The sequence below is a fragment of the Maudiozyma barnettii genome (genome assembly GCF_903064755.1).
Source record: "Maudiozyma barnettii strain CLIB 1767 genome assembly, contig: KABA2_01, whole genome shotgun sequence".
Classification (NCBI taxonomy): domain Eukaryota; kingdom Fungi; phylum Ascomycota; class Saccharomycetes; order Saccharomycetales; family Saccharomycetaceae; genus Maudiozyma; species Maudiozyma barnettii.
Genome location: NW_024545238.1, coordinates 1,441,066 through 1,466,946, shown reverse-complemented (window position 1 = coordinate 1,466,946; position 25,881 = coordinate 1,441,066). Strand labels below are relative to the sequence as shown.

At 31.9% G+C, this 25,881-nt stretch overlaps 7 protein-coding genes and 1 non-coding gene across 8 annotated transcripts; 4 read left to right on the top strand and 4 right to left on the bottom strand.

Annotated features, from left to right (window-relative positions):
• Positions 1-2,084: 2,084 nt before the first annotated feature.
• Positions 2,085-3,119, top strand: YFH7 (Yfh7p; the record flags this gene model as incomplete). Its single annotated transcript, XM_041548554.1, has 1 exon — positions 2,085-3,119. One exon carries the CDS (start codon positions 2,085-2,087, stop codon positions 3,117-3,119), a length of 1,035 nt encoding a protein of 344 aa, XP_041404488.1.
• Positions 3,120-3,501: 382 nt separating this feature from the next.
• On the top strand, positions 3,502-4,278 carry FAR7 (Far7p; the record flags this gene model as incomplete). Its single annotated transcript, XM_041548553.1, has 1 exon — positions 3,502-4,278. One exon carries the CDS (start codon positions 3,502-3,504, stop codon positions 4,276-4,278), a length of 777 nt encoding a protein of 258 aa, XP_041404487.1.
• A 1,793-nt stretch (positions 4,279-6,071) lies between these two features.
• Positions 6,072-6,145, top strand: KABA2_01S13860. Its single transcript has one exon. It is a non-coding gene; the product is annotated as a tRNA-Asn (tRNA).
• A 434-nt stretch (positions 6,146-6,579) lies between these two features.
• On the top strand, positions 6,580-9,180 carry MSH4 (MutS family protein MSH4; the record flags this gene model as incomplete). Its single annotated transcript, XM_041548552.1, has 1 exon — positions 6,580-9,180. The coding sequence occupies one exon, from the start codon at positions 6,580-6,582 to the stop codon at positions 9,178-9,180; it is 2,601 nt and encodes an 866-aa protein (XP_041404486.1).
• Positions 9,181-9,429: 249 nt separating this feature from the next.
• Positions 9,430-12,006, bottom strand: VTC2 (vacuolar transporter chaperone; the record flags this gene model as incomplete). Its single annotated transcript, XM_041548551.1, has 1 exon — positions 9,430-12,006. The coding sequence occupies one exon, from the start codon at positions 12,004-12,006 to the stop codon at positions 9,430-9,432; it is 2,577 nt and encodes an 858-aa protein (XP_041404485.1).
• Positions 12,007-13,466: 1,460 nt separating this feature from the next.
• Positions 13,467-14,081, bottom strand: SEC4 (Rab family GTPase SEC4; the record flags this gene model as incomplete). Its single annotated transcript, XM_041548550.1, has 1 exon — positions 13,467-14,081. The coding sequence occupies one exon, from the start codon at positions 14,079-14,081 to the stop codon at positions 13,467-13,469; it is 615 nt and encodes a 204-aa protein (XP_041404484.1).
• An 801-nt stretch (positions 14,082-14,882) lies between these two features.
• BLM10 (Blm10p) lies at positions 14,883-21,299 on the bottom strand (the record flags this gene model as incomplete). The annotated part of the gene is made up of 1 exon (XM_041548549.1): positions 14,883-21,299. The coding sequence occupies one exon, from the start codon at positions 21,297-21,299 to the stop codon at positions 14,883-14,885; it is 6,417 nt and encodes a 2,138-aa protein (XP_041404483.1).
• Positions 21,300-22,016: 717 nt separating this feature from the next.
• On the bottom strand, positions 22,017-25,688 carry SMC1 (cohesin subunit SMC1; the record flags this gene model as incomplete). The annotated part of the gene is made up of 1 exon (XM_041548548.1): positions 22,017-25,688. The coding sequence occupies one exon, from the start codon at positions 25,686-25,688 to the stop codon at positions 22,017-22,019; it is 3,672 nt and encodes a 1,223-aa protein (XP_041404482.1).
• Between the last annotated feature and the right edge of the window lie 193 nt (positions 25,689-25,881).

Genomic DNA, 25,881 nt, shown 5'->3' with positions numbered 1-25,881 from the left:
TAACATATCTCCTCAGTGTCAATGATGTATCTTTATAATCTGAATTATGCTATTAGTAAATAGAATATTAGTTGCACATTTTTGAGATTCACTAGAACTCAATTATTATATAAAACATACGTGGTTTCTTTTCTAATAATTAGCTGTCTATATACCTGTTTCGGAAATAAGCTGAACCGATAAATATAACATATCCCATGGATGGAACATTTCTGTTATTTTGTGGCAGTGGTTTATTTGAAGAATCACCAAATATTGGCTCGAGTATCGAACCCCTCAATAAGACAAATCATATTGCTAGATTTTATCTTACTGTAGGTAATATAATATTTGAAAGTTCTCAGTGTAGAAGCACTGTAACAAAATATAATTTGAGAGCCATTCAAGATCCTTTTTTTGCTCTCTATGTTAATACTAAGCTGTCTGTCTTTCTTCGTGTAACTTAGCAGCAATACTTAAGGTTACTTTATTTTCTTACATACGCGAGTATCAAGATGTGGTGCCCCTAAGTTGTTGATATTATTATCTTACTATACCATATACCTTGAAAAACACAAAAAACAAACCTCTCTACTTATATAAAGTCTTATGTAAACAGGAATCAACAATCGAGGAAACAGAATTGTCTTCAATAGACAAACGGAAGCCCTCATCAGGATGGCAGTTAATTATCAACTCAGTTAAACAGATTTATTAGTGCCTAATGGCATCTTTCGAATGAAGGATCATATGGTACAGACAACATTAACAACATAAACTCAAGTAAACAAAAAAATCGTACTCCGTTGTGTTATAAGTCTTGTGTAAGTGTATGAATTATGCAGTATATATTAAAGTTTATTGCTATTAGTAGTGATCCTATTTACGGAGTGGAAGGATGGCGTGTAGTGCTTTGCTTAAGCTAACGAAAGTATTCTCATAAAAATATAGATAATTATAAAACCAGATATGCATAATAGTCATGTGATGAGAATTAAAAATATGTTTATATATTTTTATATATAAATTATTAGTTTGTGTACGGATACCGAACATAAAAAGATAAGATATATTTCGAAGTAAATTTTATGGTTTTGTTTTTATGTGATTTTTTTTGTTTTTTTCTTAGTCACAACGAGTTCGATGTCACTCTGCTTCCAAATAAAATTTGTTTTATTAAAATGTTTCTTCGCTTAATTTTGAGTTTTCAGTAGCAAAATTACTTGCCGATCAAAGATGGAAAGCAATCATCAAAACTCAAGTAGTGGAGATCCTAAGGAGCTATTTATTCACTTTTTGTCAAGTTTAGTGTGCTCAACTAGTTACATAGTTATGGAGGTACTGGAGGGGAGGTTCATTCTATTCATAAAGCAGAAGAGAAACAGGAAAATTCTTGGAATTTGGTGCCCCTGTAGTAAAATAGTTTGATGAACAATTCCAACATGATCGCAGTCTTGTCAACATGATGTCTACTATCTGTGAGTATCCAAAATTTTGTAATATTGATTTAATATCATGTCAAATAATATTGGATACTGTTGCATTATTAACAAGGTGAGTCTACGTGTAGAATTGGAATTATATAACGCACTTTACCTGTTTACTTTCAATTGTCATTAAAATTCACTTCGAATAATATTTTGTAGGAAAGGTGTATTGTTTATATATTACTATTCAGCATCAATATGAGAAAATATTCTTTAATGTTTAATTAGGAAATATAATTAATTTAAGGAAATTATTTTCTGTAAAGTATTTACAGAAAACACATATTGGCATGCACGATATGCTATCTACTTCGAAATAACCTGGTTATCCTAAGATGAATACCAAGATTGGAGATATGGGGCTTCTTTTAGCTTATTAGGTTGAAAATAGTTCTTTGGTTAAATAACGTATTTACTGTGTCAATCATAATTCCACTTTACCTCATATGTTATATTACAGTTATGTAATACCGTCATTTCGATATTAAGATTTTTTGAAGCGAAATATATTTTTAAGGCAATCAGTAAAATATAAGTTTTACCTTATTATTTACTGTTATAATTAAAACAAGTCGTACATTTAGAAGTATAGAGAGATATCACAAGATCAAAACTACAATGCAAGGATTAATCCATCAAATATATAATCTTTTAGACAGCCATGTTGATGAGAATTACAGAGTATCCGTTGTAATAGTTGGACCGCCTGGATCTGGAAAGTCAACGATTGCAGAAGAAGTTTGTAAGAGGTTAAATGATGAGTACCACAATAATGTCAAACAATCAGGTGATAACCTTACTTTAGTAGATGGACCAATGTGTATCGATTTAACAGGGTCAATTCAGCCCATAACACCTTCCTTACAAAAAGAAATAGAAAACAATAATGGAATTGTTCCGTCTTTGGTCGAAAGCACAGACTTCAACCCAGTTAAATGCATTGATAGTAACAATGCGCAAGCTACAGTAACAATTATTGGAAGAGGAGGAATTCCAAATTCAATTTATATCGAAAAAGCAACAGAAAAGGACACTGATAAGATGATATTAGCTTCCCAAATCGATATTGCTCAGATTGTGCCCATGGATGGTTTCCATTTGTCTAGGGCCTGCCTCGATAAATTCAAAGATCCAGAACAGGCTCATCTTAGAAGAGGTTCACCCGCAACTTTCGATAGTAACAATTTTGCTGAACTCTGTAGGATCTTAGCCAAAACTGCAGCTATTACACCAAAGAAAGTTCACACTGACAATTTATGGGGGAAAATTGCAACAACGTTCTATAAAGATATGCCTGATATTTATGTTCCAAGTTTTGATCACGCTAAGAAGGATCCCACAATAAAGGGCATTCTGATTTCGAAATTTACTAGAGTTTTGATATTCGAAGGGTTGTATTTATTATACGATAAAGAAAACTGGAAAACTGTATATTCCACTTTAACCGACACTGGCGCTGCTATTTTTCTAAATATCAGTGTTCCTGAAACAGTATTGGAAGATAGGGTAGCACACAGACACGTTAAGAGTGGATTGGTAGATAACTTGGATGCTGGGATATTGAAGTTTCGAAAGAATGATTTATTAAACGCCAAGGATATCGCCTGCAATACTATTTCTTCTGATCGAATTCAAACTATTGAAAACATATAAAAAAATAAAATAAATTTGCATAGCGAATAATTTCGTTGTAGTTTGGTGATGTGAGGATACATAACCTATAGACATAATTCGTATTGATATATATATACATATATTATTTACCGGAAAAGAGAGTCATAGAATTTCATTTATTTGTTGTGAGGGAACCCTTAAAGTCTGGGTAAAGCGAAATAAATATATACTTAGAGTGTGTAGAACGCGCCGAGCATTTAGATAATTGTAGTGGATAAAATAATATATTGTGAATGTGTTATGATATCAGGTTCGTATGGAAAGGAGGGAGACATATACAGCAATTGGTCTTTATAAGTAAAAGTTCAGGAATTTTTGTTGTGAGTAGAAATATTCCTTTCGTTATTACTCAATAGTGCAGATGAGTTTCAGTAACAATTATACCAGTAATAATGCAGTACAGCAGCAACAGCAACAGCAACAGCAACAGCAACAGCAACAGCAACAGCAACAGCAACAGCAACAGCAACAGCAACAACAACAACAACAACAGCAACAACAACAACAACAACAACAACAACAACAACACCTTTTTATGAACCCGCAAACTGAAAACCTTCAACAGCTATATACGTTGGTTCAGGAGCTTGTAGAACAAATTAATGAGAATAAAAAACAAAAGTCACAGATTTTACACAAAATCGATACATTATCGAATCATATAAATAGGGAACCAGAAAAAATTAAGGAGAACTATAAAAAAGATATCCTTGAATTTAATAACTTCCTGGATAGGAAAATTGGTTCTTACTCCTCTAAAAGTTACGGTATTGGAGGAATGAATAAGGCTAACCATAATGACGAATCGCCTAGAGAAAGCGTAGAAATTCTGAAGATGCAAAATCTGAAATTAAAAGAATTACTTGAGAGTGAACAACAAGAAACCTTACGTAATTTTGAGATTCTTGGACTTCACGAAGAGGGTTTTCATAAAATAATTGAAGCACTACGTTCTGACATAGTAAGTTACAGAAAAGTTGTATCAGATATTGTTTCTAACAAGTTCCAAAATGAAGTTATTCCAAAAGAAAATTTGGAATTCGAGGTATATATGGATAATATTGACGATTTCCAAAAATTGATGAAAATATCAGAAGTATACAGAACGGTATTAAAGTTTTTGAATTCGAATATATAAAATATTGTTAATCCTTTAGGTACAAACACACTTGGTTAGTTATAAATGATAAGTGGTTACTTCAGCCGTAAAAGAATGCCACTAGGTATTTTTACAGATGTTTGTCCCAGCCTGGAGTCATAACACCCCTTGGTTATTGATTCTATTTAATACGAATGTTTGAGAGTAAACCAATTTTCTTTCCACTGTTTCTCAACTTAGCTAGAGGGATACTGATTGCAGATAGTAATTGGCCCTTCGTCGATACTACGTATTGTAATGGACTCTTTCTATATGTGATTCAAGTAAATATACAGGAACATCATGGATAGCACTTACACTCTCCACAATGACAAGGCAGGATCTAAATATTCTTAAATAGATAGTAAATAAATGAATTTTAATTCAGTTACTTAAACCCAACCGTTCAAACTACTTTCCTTAATCATGTAGTTGGTAAGTAATTTTTTTAACTGTTCATAGTATTAAGGAGTGCTATTTGTCTCAGATGTTCCTCTTTTATGCCTAATAATACCAGTTGCACCAATTCCTAAAAATGCGATCTACATCCAGGTACTTCTTTACCTTTCAAATTATGCACTTTTGATGAGTACATATTATAGCACAACATATATTTGTCAGAAATATATTATAAGAGGGATAATGACCAAGGTTATGATCTGATGCTAGATTCATCCCGCAATAGTCTATTGATAGCTTCATCCCGCAACAACTTAATAATAGATTACTTGCGCCACTGTCGAGTAAGTTTATAATCACGACAATGATAATTCAACATATATAAATGGAATAATATTTCATTTATGAATATAATTGATTCCATAATTTACTTTATATATTTTTATATAAGATATAAAAACTCAGACGACTATAAGTTGATTTTACAATATAATAACATTTGTTCAGTTAAATAGAATGTTAAACAGAGTTGCTGTTGTTAAACTGGTCATCTTTTGCGCATAGTAATGTTGGACAATATAGCTCCAATAAATCCAATTTAGGGGAAACAGATACTACATTATGCAGTATATATCATGTATTATTATATATATGGTAGTGCAGTACACTCTAAAATTCTACTTATATTAGCTACCTTCTCCTTCAGATAGGTTAATCTAATGTTAGCCTTTTTAGTGCTGCCGCTACATTTCAACATAGAAGATGTCTAATATTCAATTTTCCCATCAATGAACGAAACCAGATTTAACTTTACTATTTAAGCTTCAGCTCAGTTACCCATTTACTCCTCTATAATCAAAAATAGAGGACATAAGAGAGAATAAAATGTTGTGGGAATATTAAGTAGCGATACTTATTATGGTAACAATTCATGAACAGATAGAACATACAAGTATGTTCTATAGCAACTGTTCTAAAAGGATCACGTGGTCACTAATTATCACGTGACATGTATATTATAATATCGGAAAAACTATTAGAAGATATTTTTCCGATAACGCGCGATGCGCTTCAAGAAAACTTTTCCTGCGATGAGATGCCCATTGTACATTACTTCATTTATTAAAGAGATATTATCTCCTCGAGATATATCTGGGTATCTATCTATATATTTATAGGATTAGCTTGTATACTACTTTATGTAATCGATTAACGAATAGAAATTATACAAGCAATCTTTATAGAAATGACAATCGTTCCCAATCCTAATTCTATTAGGATCTACTCTCTTGCCAATCTACGTCAACATAAAAATATAAAACTAGGAAAAACAAAGGTTACCCGGTCATTATTTTGACTTGATTAACTTCTTGAAGAACATATTTTTATTGTATGACTTCGTGGCCAAGCTGGTTAAGGCGTGCGACTGTTAATCGCAAGATCGTGAGTTCAATCCTCACCGAGGTCGTTTTTTTAAATGTTTAACTATTTAAGAGTCGTTATCGACCTATGTAGTAAGGTAATTCTTTTTGACCAACTCATTAAATAGTTATATACTATCAATATATTATGTGAACCATTAGCTAACATTTTGGAAAATGAATATATATCAATTTTTTTCCTTTAAACATTGATGTATTCTATTTTTTTTAATAAGAGATAATTATATGAAGATCTGATGTAGAGTTCCGCATATATCACTAAAACTGTATTCTTGGTATTTTGTATTACTATTCTTCGTTAATGACCTGAATGTGTACTATTAATTTTATAAAGGGCTCAAGCGGCATAGAGACATTAAAACAAACGACTACTATCTTTAAAATAGGTTCAGTACTTAGCCGCCGAACTTTTTAGACGACCAAAGATCACTTTCCAAATAAAAGCAACATACCACAACAAATGAAAGAACATAACTTTTCAAGTTTTATAAACCAAAACTTGTTTGAAGAAAGGCCACATAACACAGTTATTAAGAGTACTTCAAGAAATAAGAGATTGTTTGTGAAGAACGACCATGTGAAGAGCACAGAAAAATCTGAAAACAACGTTACTAATACCACATGTGGTTCACAGTTGCGCCTTAGTTCTTACAGAGATATTTTCCAAACTACTGTTACAAGAGGTACAAGTAAAAGAACAAAGATTCGTACTGTACCAACCCTTACGGAGGTACTGGATAACTCTCCAGATAGGATAATATGTTCAATATTCGAAAATAGAAATAGTTCCGAAACAAAAGTTGGAATATGTGCCATAAATTTAAACCTTGGAACACTGACTTTTTCGGAATTTATTGATTCCCAAATATTTATCAGAGTCATTCATAAATTACAAATTTATAATCCAACTGAAATACTGGTACCAACAACATCAGTAGTTCCTACAAATTCGAAATTGGTATCTGTAATTAAGTATAATGTTCCTGAGGTTACAAAAATTTCAAATATTCCACATAAGTCTTTCGACGATCATGAAGGGCTACAAATTATCAATAAATTCCAGATTGACAACAAAAAAGGGAATTTTGTAGAGAAGACGCATGGGCTACGTGCAATTGCGGGTGTGTTCGACTTCATAAATAGTCGTAATACAAAAGGTAGTCTGTCATACAAGTTCAAAAATTTGAGGATTATTTTCGAGACTCCAGATGATACAATGTTAATAGACCCATTAACAATAAAATGTTTAGAGTTGGTAGAAAATAATATAGAGAAAGATAGGTTGTCTTTACTCAAATTCTTGGACTCTACATCAACGAGTATGGGTAGACGATTGCTCAGAAATAACATTTTGCAACCATTGACGAATAAACAGGGTATAGCACTTAGAATAGAAGCAGTTAAAGAATTACTAGAAAATGATGGACTTCTAGATAACGTTTGTTCAAATCTTAAACATTCTCACGATATGGATAAATTATTTTCAAGACTTTTGTATGTTGACAACTTCACTATTCAAGCGGAACAAAAAATAAATTATGTTTTGTTGTTCAAAAATACCATTCATCTAATTCAAGTAATTAATGAAATATTGGATGAAGTTGATATAAAAAGCCCTCTATTGAAGGAAGTTAAAAGAATCCTCAATTCTGCAACAATCACGACTGCCAAAATAGAAATCGATAGTGTGATTAGCGAAGATTGTGGATGGGCCTCCTCTAATATAAACTTACAAAATCAAAAGATCTATGCTGTCAAAAATGGGTCTAATGGGTTATTAGAAGCAGCCAGAGGTATTTATAAGAATATCATCGACCAAATTTCAGAAGAGGTCGAGCAACTGTCTGATGAGTTGGGTATAACGTTAGATCACACATTAGATTCATCCAGAGGGTTTGTTATCAGAATATCTAGGAATGACTGGCCTGATATGAATACCCTCCCCAATGAATTTATAAATAAAGTGGTGAAAGGTAAATGGATTGAGTGCCATACTTTGAAATTGATCAAGTTTAATACAAGATTAAAGGATATAATAACTGAAATATGCCTTCTCAGTGAAAAAACCGTTCATTCACTTCTTAATGAGCTATCAAAACATATTGCCACCTTTTTTATGGTATCAGAAGCCATCTCATTACTAGATTTAATCTGCTCTTACAGTATCAACACTTCAAAGTATCAATATACCTTTCCGGAGTTTGGTTACAATATTCAAGTGGAACAAGCAAGACACCCTGTACTTGATACTACACTTACTGATTTTGTCCCAAACAATATTAGAAGTATCAAAGGCAGCTCCAACCTTCAGATTATAACAGGGTGTAACATGAGCGGAAAGTCTGTTTATATGAAACAGGTTGCACTTTTATGCATTATGTTCCAAATTGGTTGCCCTATACCTGCCAAATCAGCTACCTTACCTATATTTAAAAATCTCCAAGCAAGGTTATGCAATGATTCTTTAGAATTAAGTTCCTCAAATTTTATGTTCGAAATGAAAGAAACAGCATATTGTATGGATGACCTCTCTGAAGATACGCTGTTAATACTTGACGAACTAGGGAGAAATTCTAGTGTTTGTGATGGACTTGCAATTTCTCTGGCGGTAACTGAATTTGTGCTGCATTCCAAGTGTGTAGCATTTATCTCTACACATTTTCAGGATATCCCAAACATATTGATCAACAAACCGTCAGTGGTACATCATCATATGAAGACAGATATTTTAGGAGATAAGTTAAAAATGTTATACAGTCTACAGGAATCATCTCCTGTCATCGAACATGGGGCATTAAGAGTTGTTTCGAATATCTTTCCAAAATCTGTAATAGATGATTCATATGTAATTGCCGACAACTTATCTAACTGTCGAAACAATAATGGAAACGATTCTGATACCCTTTCAAGTGATATGCAATTAGACCGAGAAGAGGTAAACCAAATGAAGAAAATTCATAATTTTATTTCGTTGCTGAGACAAAATTCCTTGGAAGATAAAATAACTCTCGACACACTAAGGTTATTACAAACGCAATTTATGGAATCTTTTACTGAATGACAAAATAATGAAGCATAGTAAAAACCTATATTGCAAATAAAACAAGTTGCTTTCATTAGATCACGATTAAGGAAAACTAATTCAATAGTAGTAGCTCATACTTTTGCGCACATATATATACATCAGAGTAAAATACATAAATACAATGGATACGGGTGACTATAAGAAATAAGAAATTGTACCATAGATGAATATTATATGCATTTTTTTTAAATGTTTTCTGACATTTTGCTTCGTATATAACAATATTTAGTTTTGTTCTGCGCCAACCAACTGGAATATAAAATTTTGAATTGATTGTAGGGGTTTTGATAGTTCTTCAGATTGCCCATTAACTGTTGACGTAGCAAACGCTTGGTTCTTCCTCGTCGCAGCATCTCTGAATGCGACTAAGAAATTTACAATCAAAGTAAATGCCAATACAACAGCAACAATGATAGGTCCTAATGGAGCATCTAAGTGTTTACCACTTCTCTCCTTTATCACCTTCAATCTATCCATATAAGTTTTATAAGACCATAGACCACAAAAGATAGTTAGGCCAAAATATATATACGCCAGAGTATTTGCCAATTTTGGAAAAGCGGCTTTTCTAACCGAGTTATAAATAGAGAATGTTAAAACACTTAATAATGTAGTAACCTTCAACCATCTATTAAAAGTACGTTCATTGGCCAACCAAACTTTAGCTTCAACTTTAACAGGACCAGCATTTTTAATATAACTGGTTGGTTTTCTTACACCAGCAGGTAAGATAATTTCTTCTTCTTCTGAATCAAATCCAGTTAATTTAGACTCTCTACCAGCCAAAATATTTAAAAAGATAGCCTCAGTGGTTTGGTTCTTTTTTGGAATTCTTCTGACACCCTTCTTTAGTTGTGTTCTTCTGCCGGATTGACCCTCATCCTCATCCTCGGATGATTCATAATCCTCTAAGTCAGCCTCGTATGAAATTGGGTTCACTGTATCGGTAGTACCATTTGGATTAATGATATTGTTTTCTCGTTGAACCAATTCTGAATCAAATTCATTTAATGAAGGTGGCTGTTTTTGAATCTTTGATAATCTTCTCATTCCATCTAATCTCTTTTGGATTTCTTTTTGTTTTTTCAATTTCAATTCTTCTTCTTCATAGGCTTGTTTTGGATTTCTTCTAATGTCATTTTCTAATTCAGGTAACCAGAATGGTAGGATATCTAATTTATCATCTTCTCCGAAAAGCGTAGCAATACCTTGAATAAAAGTTGAAAATTTTGGAATTTCTTTTACTAAATGAGAATTAGTTAATTCGGTTAACCATTGACCATGTTTTCTTGGTAATTTCTCCATAGACATTATTGATTTACCGGCAAAAGAATTCCTTTCTGAGTTAATCTCTTTAATCTTAATTTCCATAACAGAAAATGGAAATTTCGCATATTCTCCCGATCGTAAGAACCTCATTGGGTTTGAGACATCTGCATCAATATCAGTTCTATGCCAACTCTTTGGGTCCCTAACAGGTCTTGACTTATCAAATGAATCTTCTCTAATGTATAGGATATCTGAATCGATAGTGACTCTAATTCTATCATCACCTGGGATTTGGAACGCAGTTCTTGTATACATTGTTCTCATAACAGGTTGAAGTTGTTCTTCCATTATGAATTTTTGCATAGTTTCGAAATCTGATTGGGTCTTAACAATAGTAGAGTTTGGAGAACCACTTTCTTTCATTCTTCTAAGGACAGATTCTTCATATTTCTTTTCACCATCAAAGACGAAACCATTTAAATATTTTTGTTTCATTTTTAATCTTAATTCTTCAAAATGAGCAGGTTGATCATCATCATTGTTATTATTACCATCAGCAACCATTTTTTTCTCCAAAAATAAATCAGGCTTATCAACTAATTTACCAGTCCATCTTAATCTTAAAGTGGGAGCATTACTACTTTTCAATAATTTATTATTGTATAATTCAAAGAATTCGTTATCGAAATACAAAGTAGTAATCATTGGATCTAAAGAATTATGGCCTAATTTTCTGTCACTTGTGACAGGACTTGAATTTGAAGATTGAATACCACCATCAGTATCTAATATTTCAGATTCAAATTTATCAATTAAATCATCATTTTCAGTTGGAGTTTGAGCGTATACTAGCACAGGTAAATGACGTAGAATTCTAGTCTTGACTTCCATTAAATTATCTTTATGAATCCAAAATTTATAAATCTTATATTCTGTATTTGATGGTTCAACAGACGCAACATTTGATAGTTTTGAAGTACTTGCTAAAGATTGTGAAACAGTGCTGAAATTTCCTCTTAAAATATTATAAAGATAAGAAATACGATATAATAAAGGGGAATATTCTTCTGAATGGAATGGTAATTCTTTTAATCTAACTTCCAATAAAGATTTAACCGATGGATATTTTGGATGTAATTTATCATGTTTCTTAACAATCTTAATGAATCCCGTAAAATTTAATCTTGAAAAATTATCTAATTCTTGAGCTTCTGTTAAGGAATCTTCAAGAATACGTTGAAAATTTTCTGGATCAATACTTTTAATCTTTTCTTCTGAAGATGTTTGTTTTTCTAAATTGATTAATTTATCTAAAAGATTATTATATTTTTGAATTTGGAAAGAATAAACATTTTCTAATTCTTTATCTAATGCTTCAACAAATTTTGATTCATCTCTTTCGGACCACGTGTCTGCAGCAGTTGCATTAGTGACTTCTTTTTCCTTAAGTAAATCTTTCAAATGATCATAGTTAATATAAGAATCCTTCCAAGGAGGATACATCTCATTAACTAATTTCACACCAAACAACATCTTATTTTTGATAGTTTGCTGTTTAGTTTAACGTCTTGTGTGTCACTAGGAAGATAAATAGCTGTCTGATAAGGGAAGATATAAACGGATCCCTTTATTTTTTTTTAATAAAAAGTCCAAAAAATAAATAAATACAAGTACTGTTCTTGCAAAAAAAAAGCTTGGTAATATATATATATATATATATGTGGGTAATATATTGATTCCTAACTTATTTCAGGTACTTCAAAATGAATTAGATGCAACCAATAACCCAAGAAGAATGCAGTATATTATTATAAGAAACGATCTCTTGCTGTAATAAAAAATCGTCTTATTTATTTCCTTTGTCTTCTTAACTTTTAATTCCCTTTCCCGTTCCAAGAAAACGAAAAACAGCTGGAAAAAAAAGTCACAACATGTGCTAAAGAAGAGCCAAATAAAACAGACAAATGAGATAAGAACAATTAGAACAATAGGAATAGACACAGCAAATCAAGTGAGGTTGAAATCGAGGGATAGTTTGGTATACGTATTAGGTTGGTGTTTTTTGAAAAAACATTTTTCTTGAAATATTTATCTAATGGAACAATCATATACACAATCATTTTATATATATTTAATGCAGAAAGTAATGGTAGAGAAATGAACGAAAGAAAGGATAAGACAATAGACAATAAAATATAATATAATACATCCATACACAATGGATAAGTGCTGACAATTTTTTCTTGAATATACTACTACTACATATTATGATTTTTGTGGGTTGATGTTACATATAAGTCAGTCATGATAAATAAGAATACTTAAATCGATGTATCCGTCCTTTTGTCTTGTTTTATTTTAAAATTATTCAATGTAATTAACATGTACATAGTTGTTCATTGAAACAATAGATTATAAATATGAATGGCACGTTTTTCATCTTGGAAAGAGGCATAACCTGTAGCGATCTATGTCTGTATTTCTTAACGAGGATGCTTTTTATATTGGAAATATTATAAATTGGTAGTAACATATGTGAATATACATATGTCTGTTCTTATTTTCTAACTATTAATCAGTAGTTTCTCTCCGCAAGTTGGTTTATACACTACATACATACTCTTCCCTTATACTATGGGATATCTTCTAGGGAGGAAATAAATTATAGTAATACTATCCGTTAGTGACGTGACATATACCCAGGAGCCAATATATATATATATAGTTCATCTTTAATTGGGGTAAAGTCTTCTACCAGAACTACATTCAAAAAAAAAAAAAATTAAAAAATTCAGATTGTTTCTTAATATATATAAAAATACATATTCATATAGTCTTAAAATTGTAGATATATCACAGTGTTGTAGCAAAAATACTTATATAGAGATGAAGAGTGGGAGAGTAAAAAATAATAACAAATAGTTCATTTCAAAGGAAATAATAAGAATAAAAAACGGTGATACGTAAATAAATCACTTTGAAAAAAGTACTACTTAACAACAACCAGATTTGGAACTACTACTACTTGTGTTAATATTAATACCATCTCTACCTGTATCACCACCACTTACTTGATTACTATCCACTTTCTCCTGAATTAATTTAGCCAAAGTGAAAAAAATATCATCAACATTATTATCATCTTTAGCACTTGACTCTACAAAAGGTATCCCGAGTTCCTTGGCAAGAGTTTCCCCTTGTTCGATCGTTACTACACGTGTGTCCATATCACTCTTATTACCAACTAATAACAATTGTGCATCATCATTAGCATGTTCACTAACAGTATTAAACCACGTCTTAATATTTTTAAAAGTACGTTCATCTGTAACATCATATACAAGGATAATACCCATAGCACCACGATAATAGGCTGTAGTAATAGTACGGAATCTTTCTTGGCCAGCCGTATCCCATAGTTGTAATTTAACTTTCTTACCGTTAATATCAACGGTCTTTATTTTGAAATCGATACCAATAGTAGTAATAAATGAAGGACTAAACTTATCTTCGACAAAACGTACTAAAAGACAAGATTTTCCAACACCAGAATCACCGATCAATAGGATCTTCATAATGGAATCATAGTTTTTGGCATTCCCTGACATCTCTTGCTTAACTTATTTTAATATGCTTCCGTTATGTAATATGTTTCCCCTTGAACTTAATTATAAAACAGGTTTCTTTATAGTGGAAGCTCTTCTTTTTAACGGTCCTATTAAAAGTATTAAGTATTAATAAGATTAATAAGATTAATAATAATTAAGACCCACTCTTTATCCAAATAGAAGCCTTTCTTGTAATTCTTGCACTTTCATGAGATAATAGGTTCCGTTTCTTTGTCTCCTCCTGTATTGGTTTCTTTCTTTTTTTTTTTTTTCTTTTCCTTTTCTTTCACTTCCTTTCTTGAGGCAGAAAAAATTGATTTAGGCTCTGAAATTATATTGAAGTTGAAGGAATTAGTACCAAAAAAGAGTATAAATGGAGAGTAATGTGTGATGATCCAGAAATTTAACAAGAATAAGTTATCTACGTGGATACGAATAGGTATATTTAGACACAATATATAGTCTCACTATTTTCAGTCCGAACTTATTTACTCTCACATAATAGGGTATAATGCATGTTAAAACTAGAAAGGAAGACTACCTCGTTGTTTTGATGTAGAAAGACGCCTAAGTAATACTACAGGATAAGCTCAATGCAATTTCTACAAACTTGTTTAAAACTATGTTATTTTGTATTTTTTTTAAAATAAATAAATAAAGGGTATGTTTTGTTGTACTCGAGGTACACCTGATAACTATTCCTGAAAAATGTCGTAAATGTTAAAAATATTTGATTAAATAAGTAAATGTACATATGTATTAATAATGTTTATATAATGATAAAGTGTTCAACATTGCTAATCATGCATAGTAACTACGCCATAGAACACCTTCTAGATCCTCTAATTCATCCGAAGTAAAGGAAGCCCTATCAAATTTCCAAGTGTCGGCTCTAACTTTCTTAAATTTGTTAATTGTATCCTTGGCCGCCGTACCACACATCCCATTAGTCCGGGCCCATGTTGACACTATAGCCAATTGAGTCGGAATCCATGACGGTAATGGGAACACATATGGGAATGCATTGATGATGGCACCTAAACCCAATAAACTAGCATGTGCCTCAATATCAGTCTTCGATAATGTCTTCTTTTCCTGCCAAGTATACTTTTGTAACACTTTATCGAACGTCTTGCACATAGTCTGAACTCTTTCCGTTGCACCCATGTTATGGACAATATCTGATAGTACTGCGGCTGCTTGTACCCTCACTTCCATATATGTAGGATTATGCAACTGGTGTATAATGAAATCATAGATATGATTCTTATCATCTTCAGTCAACTGCAATAAAAGGTTCGAAAGTAAAAATTCAAGGAAGATTAATTGAACCCTTATTTGGTAAGATGAGGTTGATGATGCCTGTAAAATTTGTGAGGCATTGGAGTTACTTAACAAACCAATCAAGTCTTTGATGTAACTTTTTCTAATAGCCATGGAGCCTAGATTTAGAATTACTCTACCTGGGTCAATACCCCCAAGTTTACAAACATCTTTTTGAGTTAGTAATACTCTCAAAAAAGGGATCACATATTCTGTTACGTATGGAATCAATAAAATCCTGTTAGGCCCTTTGACCATTTCCCTTATCCAGTAAAACATGAAAGACGATAAATAAAAGTATTTTGTCTTTATTATATCTTGAGGACTCAAAGAAATAACTTTGGTATAATCTTGAGCAATAGTTGCAAAAGTTGACTTTATGACTTTATCCATCCTCTCAGATATTTGTTTTAATGGAAGTCCTAAACTGCCTTCAGAACTATTGGCCGATAATAAAGTCCCAGAATCTTTCATAGAAGGGTAACAATCATTCTGGATCAATGTAGTAAAAAGACGGGCAGTTGCTTCACGAACTTTAACATAAGGATGGTCAAAGATCAATCCATCCAAAATTGGTTGAATCTCAAAGGATCTATACTCCAAACTTGTCAATACGTTCCTTAACATCATTAATCTAGAACATTGGTCATTTACTCTATCAGAAGTAGCATCCAGCCATCCACCAAGTGTCGCAAAATGTTTCACAAATGGTTGACATCTTCTAACATCAATAACGCATGGCAACCACCAACAAAGCGTACTCCAAATATCAAATGCATCTTGATTTAGTTCTTCATTAATACATTTGGATATGAATTTTTCTAAAAAGATCTCTTGGGTTTTAATTTTATCCTTTGTAATGTATTTGGTAGAGTACATCATTGCACCTATAATTTCAACAGATATGATCATTGAAGCTTTATCCGTAACCACATAAAACGATTCACACATTTCACATAGGTTATTGAACGTCAAAGATGTGAAACCCTTTGAAATCAGAATAATTACCACCACAAAATAAGAAACTTCACTACTGCTAAAGACTACTCTTGTCTCATTATCTTTAATTAAAGCAGTTATCATAGTGTCGAGATATTCCCTTGTAATCAATGATCCAAATGTTCTAAATACATCTTCCTCTTCTTGGGTTAGATTTATTTCAAATTTGTGGGATGTAATCACTTTCATATTTTTACCCCAACATAACCATCCTTGATATGCTTTTGTGTCAATAAAAAATTGTGGATCAGAAAAATTGTTCATTTCCACTAAAAATTTATTTTTAAAATCATCCCCTTCAGTAGAAATATCTTTAACTGTTTCAGGGTCAAATGAATCATCTATAGAATTCACGATAGTATGATTATAATCAGAAAGTGCCAGAATCTTATTACTAATTGACAACAGAGACTTTAATACCAAATGTATCAATTTTGGATGATTTGAATAACTTTGAACAAATATTGTCTTCAAACTTTCTGCATCAGTTGGCATTTCCAAATCAGACTGAATCTTAGTAATAAACCTGATAAGGAATACCTGTGTTCTCCAACCGAATTGACTACCATCTAAACATTTTACAATATTTGAATTTAACTCTGTAAGTTGCTCCAAATAAAGTTTTCTTTTGTTTTCTTTGGCCTTCTTCACAGCTTCTACTTGAAGGTTTATGGATGAATCTGGTGGCGCGATGGCCTTGTACATTCGTTCATCATATAGACATACACTAGGAGGTATTTTGATACCAAGCATAATATCTGTCAGAATGATATCTGCATGCACATCTATATCAAATTCACTTATATTACAACAGTCTAACACTAAAGAGATAAAGGGACCAAGTGACTTATAATCCTTTATCATTTTTGAAAGAATTTTTTTCGAACGACAAACCTTTAAGCATGCATCCACTTTTTTATTGGAATGATTCTCTAGAGATTCCTTTAAGGCTTCTGTTACTTGTTTAGAAACAATAGAGTATGAACCAATTAATTGTTTCATACATTCTACCAAACAACCCTGCGCACCTCTTTGAATATCTGGATACGCCGACATAGATAGATTTACTAAATCTCTCAGAAGTTGAACTTCTAATTTAGATGGGTACCTATTAGTACTATGCATGATAACGCGATCTTGGTGATATCCGTTCACTTTCGAAGAGAGACATACTCTTGTATAAAGTTGGTCCAAGTGGGAGAGAGATTGCAAATTTTCAATAAATTCGACATCAATCATAGTAGAGGCAGTATCACTGTAAAAGCTTCCATGACCGAGATCCATAAACCATGTACTCATACCATGTAATAGCACTTCGTGTATAGTTGTACTATTTTCATAATTCTGGTTGAACTGTCCATAAAGTTTGTGATAAAATAGACCAATTTTTGATCTAACCTTGTGAAACTCAAAGTATAAGGGATTTTCAAAATTCTCCTCCACAGTAGAGCCAAAATAATAATTGCACTTGTAAATATCCAAGTCCCTAAACGAGAGATCACCATTCAAAGACGAATTAGGGACAGATTGTCCTGGTACTGGAGTACAGATAGCAGAAGGTACCTCTGACATGCCATCTTCAATAGCATACAATTCGTCTGGAATATAATCATTTACAACAACAATATCTGATTTTGAATCTGAAACACTACTATTATCTCCATATTCAGAAGATGATTCTTCGTCTTCCTTCCCCAAATTTATCTGTTCAATATCAATATTTAGGTCCTGGGTATCATACTTTTTCTCTCTCACGTATTTTAATAACAATAATTTTTCTCTGTACGATGATTGATCTCCTACTTTAGAACTATGAATATTTTTGTTAAAATTTGAATCAAAGAGTAGACTAGACCCAGATAATCCATATCCCAACAACAACATGTATTTTTGCAAATGATCATTTGTCTTAGTAGTAATTGGCCTGATACTTAAAATTTCCTCAATCTTTTCAATAGCAAGATCAGTGCTCCATTGGAATAATTCAAATGTCGTTTCAACTTCTGCTTTACTAGGAATATGCCATCTAAAGTTCAAATTTTCTGGATCAAATTTTCTAGAATCAAACTGTAGTCCACCCCACCTATCTTCATCAGGAATTGAACAAAGTTCCGAAAACATCTCTTGACCTATTATTTCTGTAGTGGTCAACGAACTCAGTATATTGTGAATGGACACAGTTGTGAGTGAATCCAACACTGGATTTGAAATATTTTCTATTAGGTATTTGATAAATTCTTGCAATTCAGTCTTATAGGGAATTAGAGCGTCATAACTAAATCTTAAAACTTCATTGAATGTAATCAGGTATAAGGCAAGTTTGATGTCTCTACCTTGTAAAGTTGCATCTCTAACTGAACCGCCACCTCTTTCCACTTGTTCTTTCATATTTATCATCAACATTTCTAAAACAGAATTGATCAAAGATGGCTTTCTTCTAACTAGACAGGCCATAGGTGTTGAAATTAACACGTAATATGGTGATTCGCCCTTAAAAGCTTCATTATCCCAAAATTGTTTAACAAAAATGTCGGCAAAATAATCCAAATGTTGCTCATCCAAGGCTTCTATCAACATTAAAGTTGTCTGGTTTAATTTTACCACAAAATTATCAGTTAACTCGTCATCTACTAATTGGTACAATTTATCAATATATTGCAAAATAATATTTTTAAATTCAGTGGTCGAAGCTCTAAAGGATCTTTCTAGTAATTCATTATCAAATTCAAATGGTTCTTTACTGTTTTCTTTGAAATACATATAATGTTGTTGAACAAATGGAATGGTATCTGACTGGAATGACAAATACTCGTTTTTACCAACAAGTGACTTGAACGGGGTAAAAGATACAATGGAGACCACAATATTAATTATACTTCCAGTCAGAATTAAATCGTTTGAATCTATCTTATCAATGAGCATCGTTAAAATATTGGTAATATGGACACGATATAACTTGTCAATGGTCATGAATCTCACCACTCTAGTGAATTGCTTAAAAGCTGAGAAAATTCTATGTTTCGCTTCGATATATTCACCTGACAAAGCATCGTACATATCTTCAAGAACCCTATCAAATATCAAATGGCGGTTAGTAGATTCTAAATCTAGCAAATATGCAAAACAAGAAATATAATAGTTTGCAACATCCACATTTTTGTTTTGGGCACCAATTCTTAGAGTATTAAGGAACATATCAACAATTTCTGAATTACATTCTACAGTCAAACATCTATAACTAGAATCTTCTATTGCGCTTCTTTTTTCCAATTGAACTCTTGCATGGTACATCTTGATAAAAGTATGAATAAATTTAGCAATTGGTTTAGTCCATACACCCATATTTGATGGATAAATATATGTTTCCAAGGATCTCATTAATGATCCCAATTTATCAAAAAACGCATGGTTTTGTTCTTTATCACTCATAATACTGTAAATAAATGGTCTCAACATCTTTGAATAAGAAAATACTTGTGCATTAGTTCTTAAATGACCTTGTAATCTATTAAATAAAAATGTCATTTGATCATCAGTAAAAATTCCATATTTATCTAATTTTATTCCAGTATTATTTAAAAAGGAATCACCCTTCAACAATAATTTAGAATGGATATCTTCAGCTACATGACCCACAAAATCAAATAGGTTTGTATCTACTACAACATTAGCGTTTACAGAAGTCCATAGAGAAAAACAAAATGGGAAGTAATCAATGACACTAGAGGTTTTGTGATAATGACACGGTATATATGCTGCCATTATAGGTAGAATTGTTGACAAAGTAGCAGGTGAAAAACTGGATAGTAAAATGTCCATTGATTCTTTAACTATTGATTCATCATTTTCATCAAAGAATGGTCTTGAATGAATGGCTAATCTCAATAACGATTTAAATAGTTTTGAATCATCCTTCGAGGATAAGTCATATCGGGTATAATCTGCGTCAGGGTATGGTAGGAAAGAGCAAAAAAACTTGAACAAAGGTTTATGATCTAGCACAAGACCTGATTTATTCAATAAAGCTGTGAAATCCTCACCTTCATCCAAAGTATCCACTAATATTTCAAATGTTTGAATATGCAAGTCTCTAGCAACTTTCTGTCCTTTAACCAAGACCAAATAATAATAAACTGTGGCAAGGGATTTTCTTAAAGTTAATGGTATATCGAAAATTAAACAATTTTGTAACTCATTGGTCCAATGGTTTACATTAATAATGCTGGAGGATTTGGTAGTAATTTTACCTCTAGAATGGGCATCTGGTCCCATTGCATTAATATAATCATTTTCATTATATAATTCTTCATCATCAAAACTTTCATAACCTGCCGGAGTATCTTCTCTTGCAATTCTGAATATATCTGTTTTCAAAGCTAAATCATCAATTTGGGATTTCAATTCACCAAGATCCTTATTAGAAATTGAAATCGACCCTTCTACATCTAATGAAGAGATGGCAATGTATAGATTCACAAGCACATGACATAAATATTTTGCTTGTTCCTGATGAGTTTCAATCTTATAAGGTAAGTTTTCAGAGGGTCTAAATTTTGGTTTAACGTTTCTACTAAACCATCTTGATTCGGGATCAAACAAAGCTTTCTTATAAGTTGTTTCATCCTCCGGATAATCTAAGTCATAATGTTTCATTCTGTCATTAAGGATCATATCTGTTTTAAATTCACTAGGTGATTTCCATCTTGTAGGAGTGGCCGATCTGGCTCTTAACGGACTTCTACTTAACAAAGAGGGTATTTCCGGTGATCTGACACCTGGTGTCCTTGCTTGTCGTTCATCACTAAATCTTTTAATTGCCAATTCTCTTAAATTTAGATGGGACATTACTTTGTTCCGTTTTATAGGGATTGGGGCTTGTAGATCTTCGTGAGACATTATGAAATAAATGTAAAAGGGATGAAATATTTAATGTTCAAAGAAGATATGAACAGTCTTTATATGCCTAAATTAAAATTAAAATTAAAAATCAAAAGTGCGTGGGTACAATAATAATAAAATAAAATAAAGTTAAAAAGGTAGATTGATGATCAATTTATTTAGATATAACACCTTTTGAAAGCCAGTAAAAAAAACTGCAAATATAAGTTTGTGCAATTCTCAATTAGGCAAATACGATTCTAATCAAAGGGTAGTATTATATTAGCAAAACATTATCTTGTTCTTTCGGTTAATTATTTAAATCAATGAGGTAGTTTTAACACCCTTTCCACCTATATATATATAGTTAAAAACCCTGAAAAATTCAATATTAGCGTTAGAACATTGCTAAAACGGACGAGGGGTAGTAAATTACTATAATGGATTTTTGACAATCAATACACGCGCGGCTCTCTCTCTCTCTCTCTTTTTCAAAAAAAGGTTATTATGCAATTTAGGGGGGAGGGAGCGGAGCAGGTTTGATTTAAGTAAAATGTTGATTGATAAATGTAATATAATAATATATATATATATATGTATTTATCACTTTGTTTGAAAAGAAAGGATGGTTACTTGGAAATGATTATTTTATTATTACATATGATTTAAATTAGTTTATGTGAGGGAATACAAGCAAATGTGTTAGGAGATATGAGTGTAGTATGTGTTGTGCTCTTAATCTGCGTAGTTTCTTAGGTCTAAGGTGACAGCTTTTGATGTGTTTTCATCAGGCTGTCTAAAGACACCAACTAATGCATCTGATTTTTCAAACATTGAACTCTTCAAAGATATAACAATGAATTGTAAATCAGGATTACCATGTCTTCTAATGTACATAGCAATTCTCTCTACATTAGTAATATCTAATGCTGCATCGACTTCGTCTAATACAAAGAATGGACTTGGATGATATGAATTAATAGCAAATAATAGAGCTAATGCGGCAACAGTCTTTTCACCACCTGATAAGTATTCCATGTCTTTAAATCTCTTTAATGGTGGTGTAGCATGATATCTAATACCACCGTTAAATGGTTCATCTTCGTTCTCTAGAGTTAAAGATGCGTTACCACCACTTAGTTCCATAGAAGAATTTGGATTTCTTGTTAATTCTCTATAGATGGCTGAAAGGTGTTCACTAACATGATCAAAGGCCTTCTCAAATAGATTCTTTCTAGCAGATTTTACCTCACGGAAACGTTTCATAGCACTATTTTCTTTTTCTTTCAAATCGGTTCTCTCTTGGTTAATCTCCCTGAACCTTTCCATTGCATCATCATGTCTCTCTGATGCTCTGGCGTTAGGTTGCAAAACACTCAATTTTTCTTCAGCATTCTTAATTTTTGAAATAAATTCTGAACGAGTAGATTGACCTTTATTTTCTTTATATTTCTTAGGTAAATCATCATAATCAATATCAAGTTTTTGTGATATATCTAGGGTTGTATCATCAATTTGAGCAATTGGAAGATCTGCCAAATCGGTTGCAGAAAGAACAGGAATTTCAATACCTGATATCTTACAATTTTGTAATATACCAACTCTTTCTAATTCTATTTTTTCACCATCACCATTAATCTCATCTATGTGACGTGTTTGTGTCTCTATTTGTGACTCCAAATCAGTGACACGATCCTCAGCAATGGCCAATTCACGTTGTTTAGCAATTAAAGATTCTTGTAAGTTGGAAATTTCTTCATTTTGTTCTTGTATCTTGGTTTCATTCTTAGTTATTTTAGAATGAGCGTGTGTTTCATCATCTTGAAGTGATTTTAACTCGGCCTTGGTCTTTTGTAAATCAGTTTGTGCTTTTTCAAATCTTTTCTCTGTAGTGGCTAATCTTTCTACTTCAAATTGTAATTTATTTTCTACAGTTAATATTTCTTTTTGTAATTGATTCAATTCTTTATTTTGTTTTCTCATTAGTTCTCCAGAATGATTCTCATAATCTTTAATAGTGAAACCAACCTTATCAGTTAATACTTTATATATTGTATCTTGTAGCATTTCTTTCTCCTGGGTCTTGCTATTTATTATATTTTCCAATTCTTGAATTTTTTCCTTTAATGAAACAATTTTTGGTAAATATTCTCTTTCAATTAAATCATTTTGATTTGTTAATTCAACCTTCATATCATCAATGACTCTATTGGTCTGTGTTAAATTAATACGAATATTTGCAATCTCGGAGTTTAACATAGAGATAACACTTTCAAGATCTCTAGCCTTCAATGATGCAGACAATGTAGAGGCAGTCAAGTCTTCTATTTCCATCAACAATTTATCCTTCGAAGTCATTAGACTTTGATATTCTTCTTTATCCCATCTATTGTTTTGATTCTTTGATGTACCACCCGTCATTAGACCAGCTCTATGAATATATGAACCATCCAATGTAACCAATTTTGAATTGATTCCTTGTTCCCATTTCAAACTTTTGGCGATATCTAATGTATCACAGATAATAGTATTAGAACAAACATATTGGATAGCTCTTTCATATTGTGGTTCGTATTCCATAGCATTAATGGCCAATATATAACCGCTACCACCACCTGATACAGGTAATGAAGCGATTTCCGATTCAATTGTATCTAATGGAATGAAAGATGCCGCACCTGTTCTTTGTTTCTTTAAATATGAGATACATTCTTGAGCGGTAGCACTAGAGTCCACAATGATGGAGTCAAAATTTCTACCAAGAACAGTTGAGACGGCCAACGCATATTTATCCTTCTTTGGATGACATAAATCATGAACAAGACCCTTAACCCCTGGGAAAAATCTTTTCAATGTAGTGACATTTTCACGGGTCTTTTTCTCCTTTAACGATTCTCTTTGATTAGCGCTTAAATCATCGATTCTAACTAACGTTTCTCTTAGTTTATAATTTAAATCATATTCTTTGTTACTATTGGATTCTATCTGGGATTGTAAATCCTTTAGTCCATTAACTCTTTCTGTATGTTGCGCATTTTTATCATTTAATGAAGATGTCAATGCTTCTAATTGTAATTTTTTATCTTCTAAATTAATTTGAAGTTCATTATTAATCTTTTCACGAGTTGTCTCTAAGACGTTTTCAAATCTATTCAGTTCTATAGTAATTTCTTCTTTATCATTTTCTAATAAAGCTAAAGTTTCTTCAAGGGGAGCACCACCTTGTGCCAAATATTTACCATTTAATTTTTCATATTCTATTAAATCTTCTTTTGATAATTGATATTGAGTTTGATTCTTATTATTCTCTTTAATTTCTTCTTGAAAAGTCGATTTTGTTTTAGTAGTGACTTTCAATTGTTTCTCATATCTTTCAATATAAGATTTTTGTCTCTCTATATCTTTTTGAAAAGTAGCTATTCTTTGTTCAATTGAATCTATACGTTTCTTAGTAGTTTGTTGTGGTAAATGAACTAATTTTAAATCCGAGATCAATTTCTCATGATCTCTTTGAATATATTCTAATGTACTTTTATTCTTAGTGATACTAGTGGCATCACGAGAAACCAATTTTTGAGATCTTATCAAACTACGTTCTTCATCTTTCATTTTCTTTTGCAATTGATTAATCTTCTCATTGGATTTTTTGATAGCTGTTTTAAACGATTGACGAGTTTGTTCTAGTTGATATAATTGCCATAATGCAAAATGTTTTTGTAAAACTTTTTTTTGTTTGACGTTATCTTTATATTCATTATTTTGATTTATTCCTTGTTCTAAAGTCTTCAATTCATTTTCAGCTCTTTTACTATTTTTAGTAGCATCAGTGGTAGCTTTTCCTAATATATTAACTTCATCTTTTAAAGATTCATATTCGGTTTTGTATTGGTTTGAGCCAGAGACTTCTTCAATCAATTTAGATAAATCCATTGGTGATTGAGATGCGACTTGTTCAACATCACCTTGAAACACTAAGAAATTTTTTGCTTTAACAAGAATATTTTCATTTTCTAACCATTTCGAATATTCTTTATAAGATACAATCTGATCATCGATCCTATAATCACTATCTCCATGTATCGAAATATTTCTTTGCAACCTTACTATACTATCATCTTTCTTATAAAATGCGCATACATAAGCATTTTCATTATCTTCTTGATCATCATCAAGGCTATCCATAGAATTCTCCTGTAAGGGTCCTCTATACACCAAATCTTTCAGTTGATGAGACCGCAAATGACTACTGCGTACGCCCAGGACAAAGGATATGGCGTCCATCATATTACTTTTACCTGACCCATTAGGTCCGATGATACTAGTGAAATTGGATTCTCCAAACCCGACTTTTGTAGTACCTTTGTATGATTTGAAATTGTGTAGTTCGAGCCCCAGTAAACGTCCCATTTGTGTGTGTGTGTAGATGAGTTGGAGATAATGTTTAAGCAGATAATTGATTAAGCTTTTAAGTATAGTTGTTGTTTACTGTTGTGAATGTTATTGAATTGGGTGTTGAAATAGACGCGTGAACATTATTTATTTCTTCTCGAAATTAAAAATAAATAAATGAAAAAATAAATAGTGGAGAAGGGACGCGTTC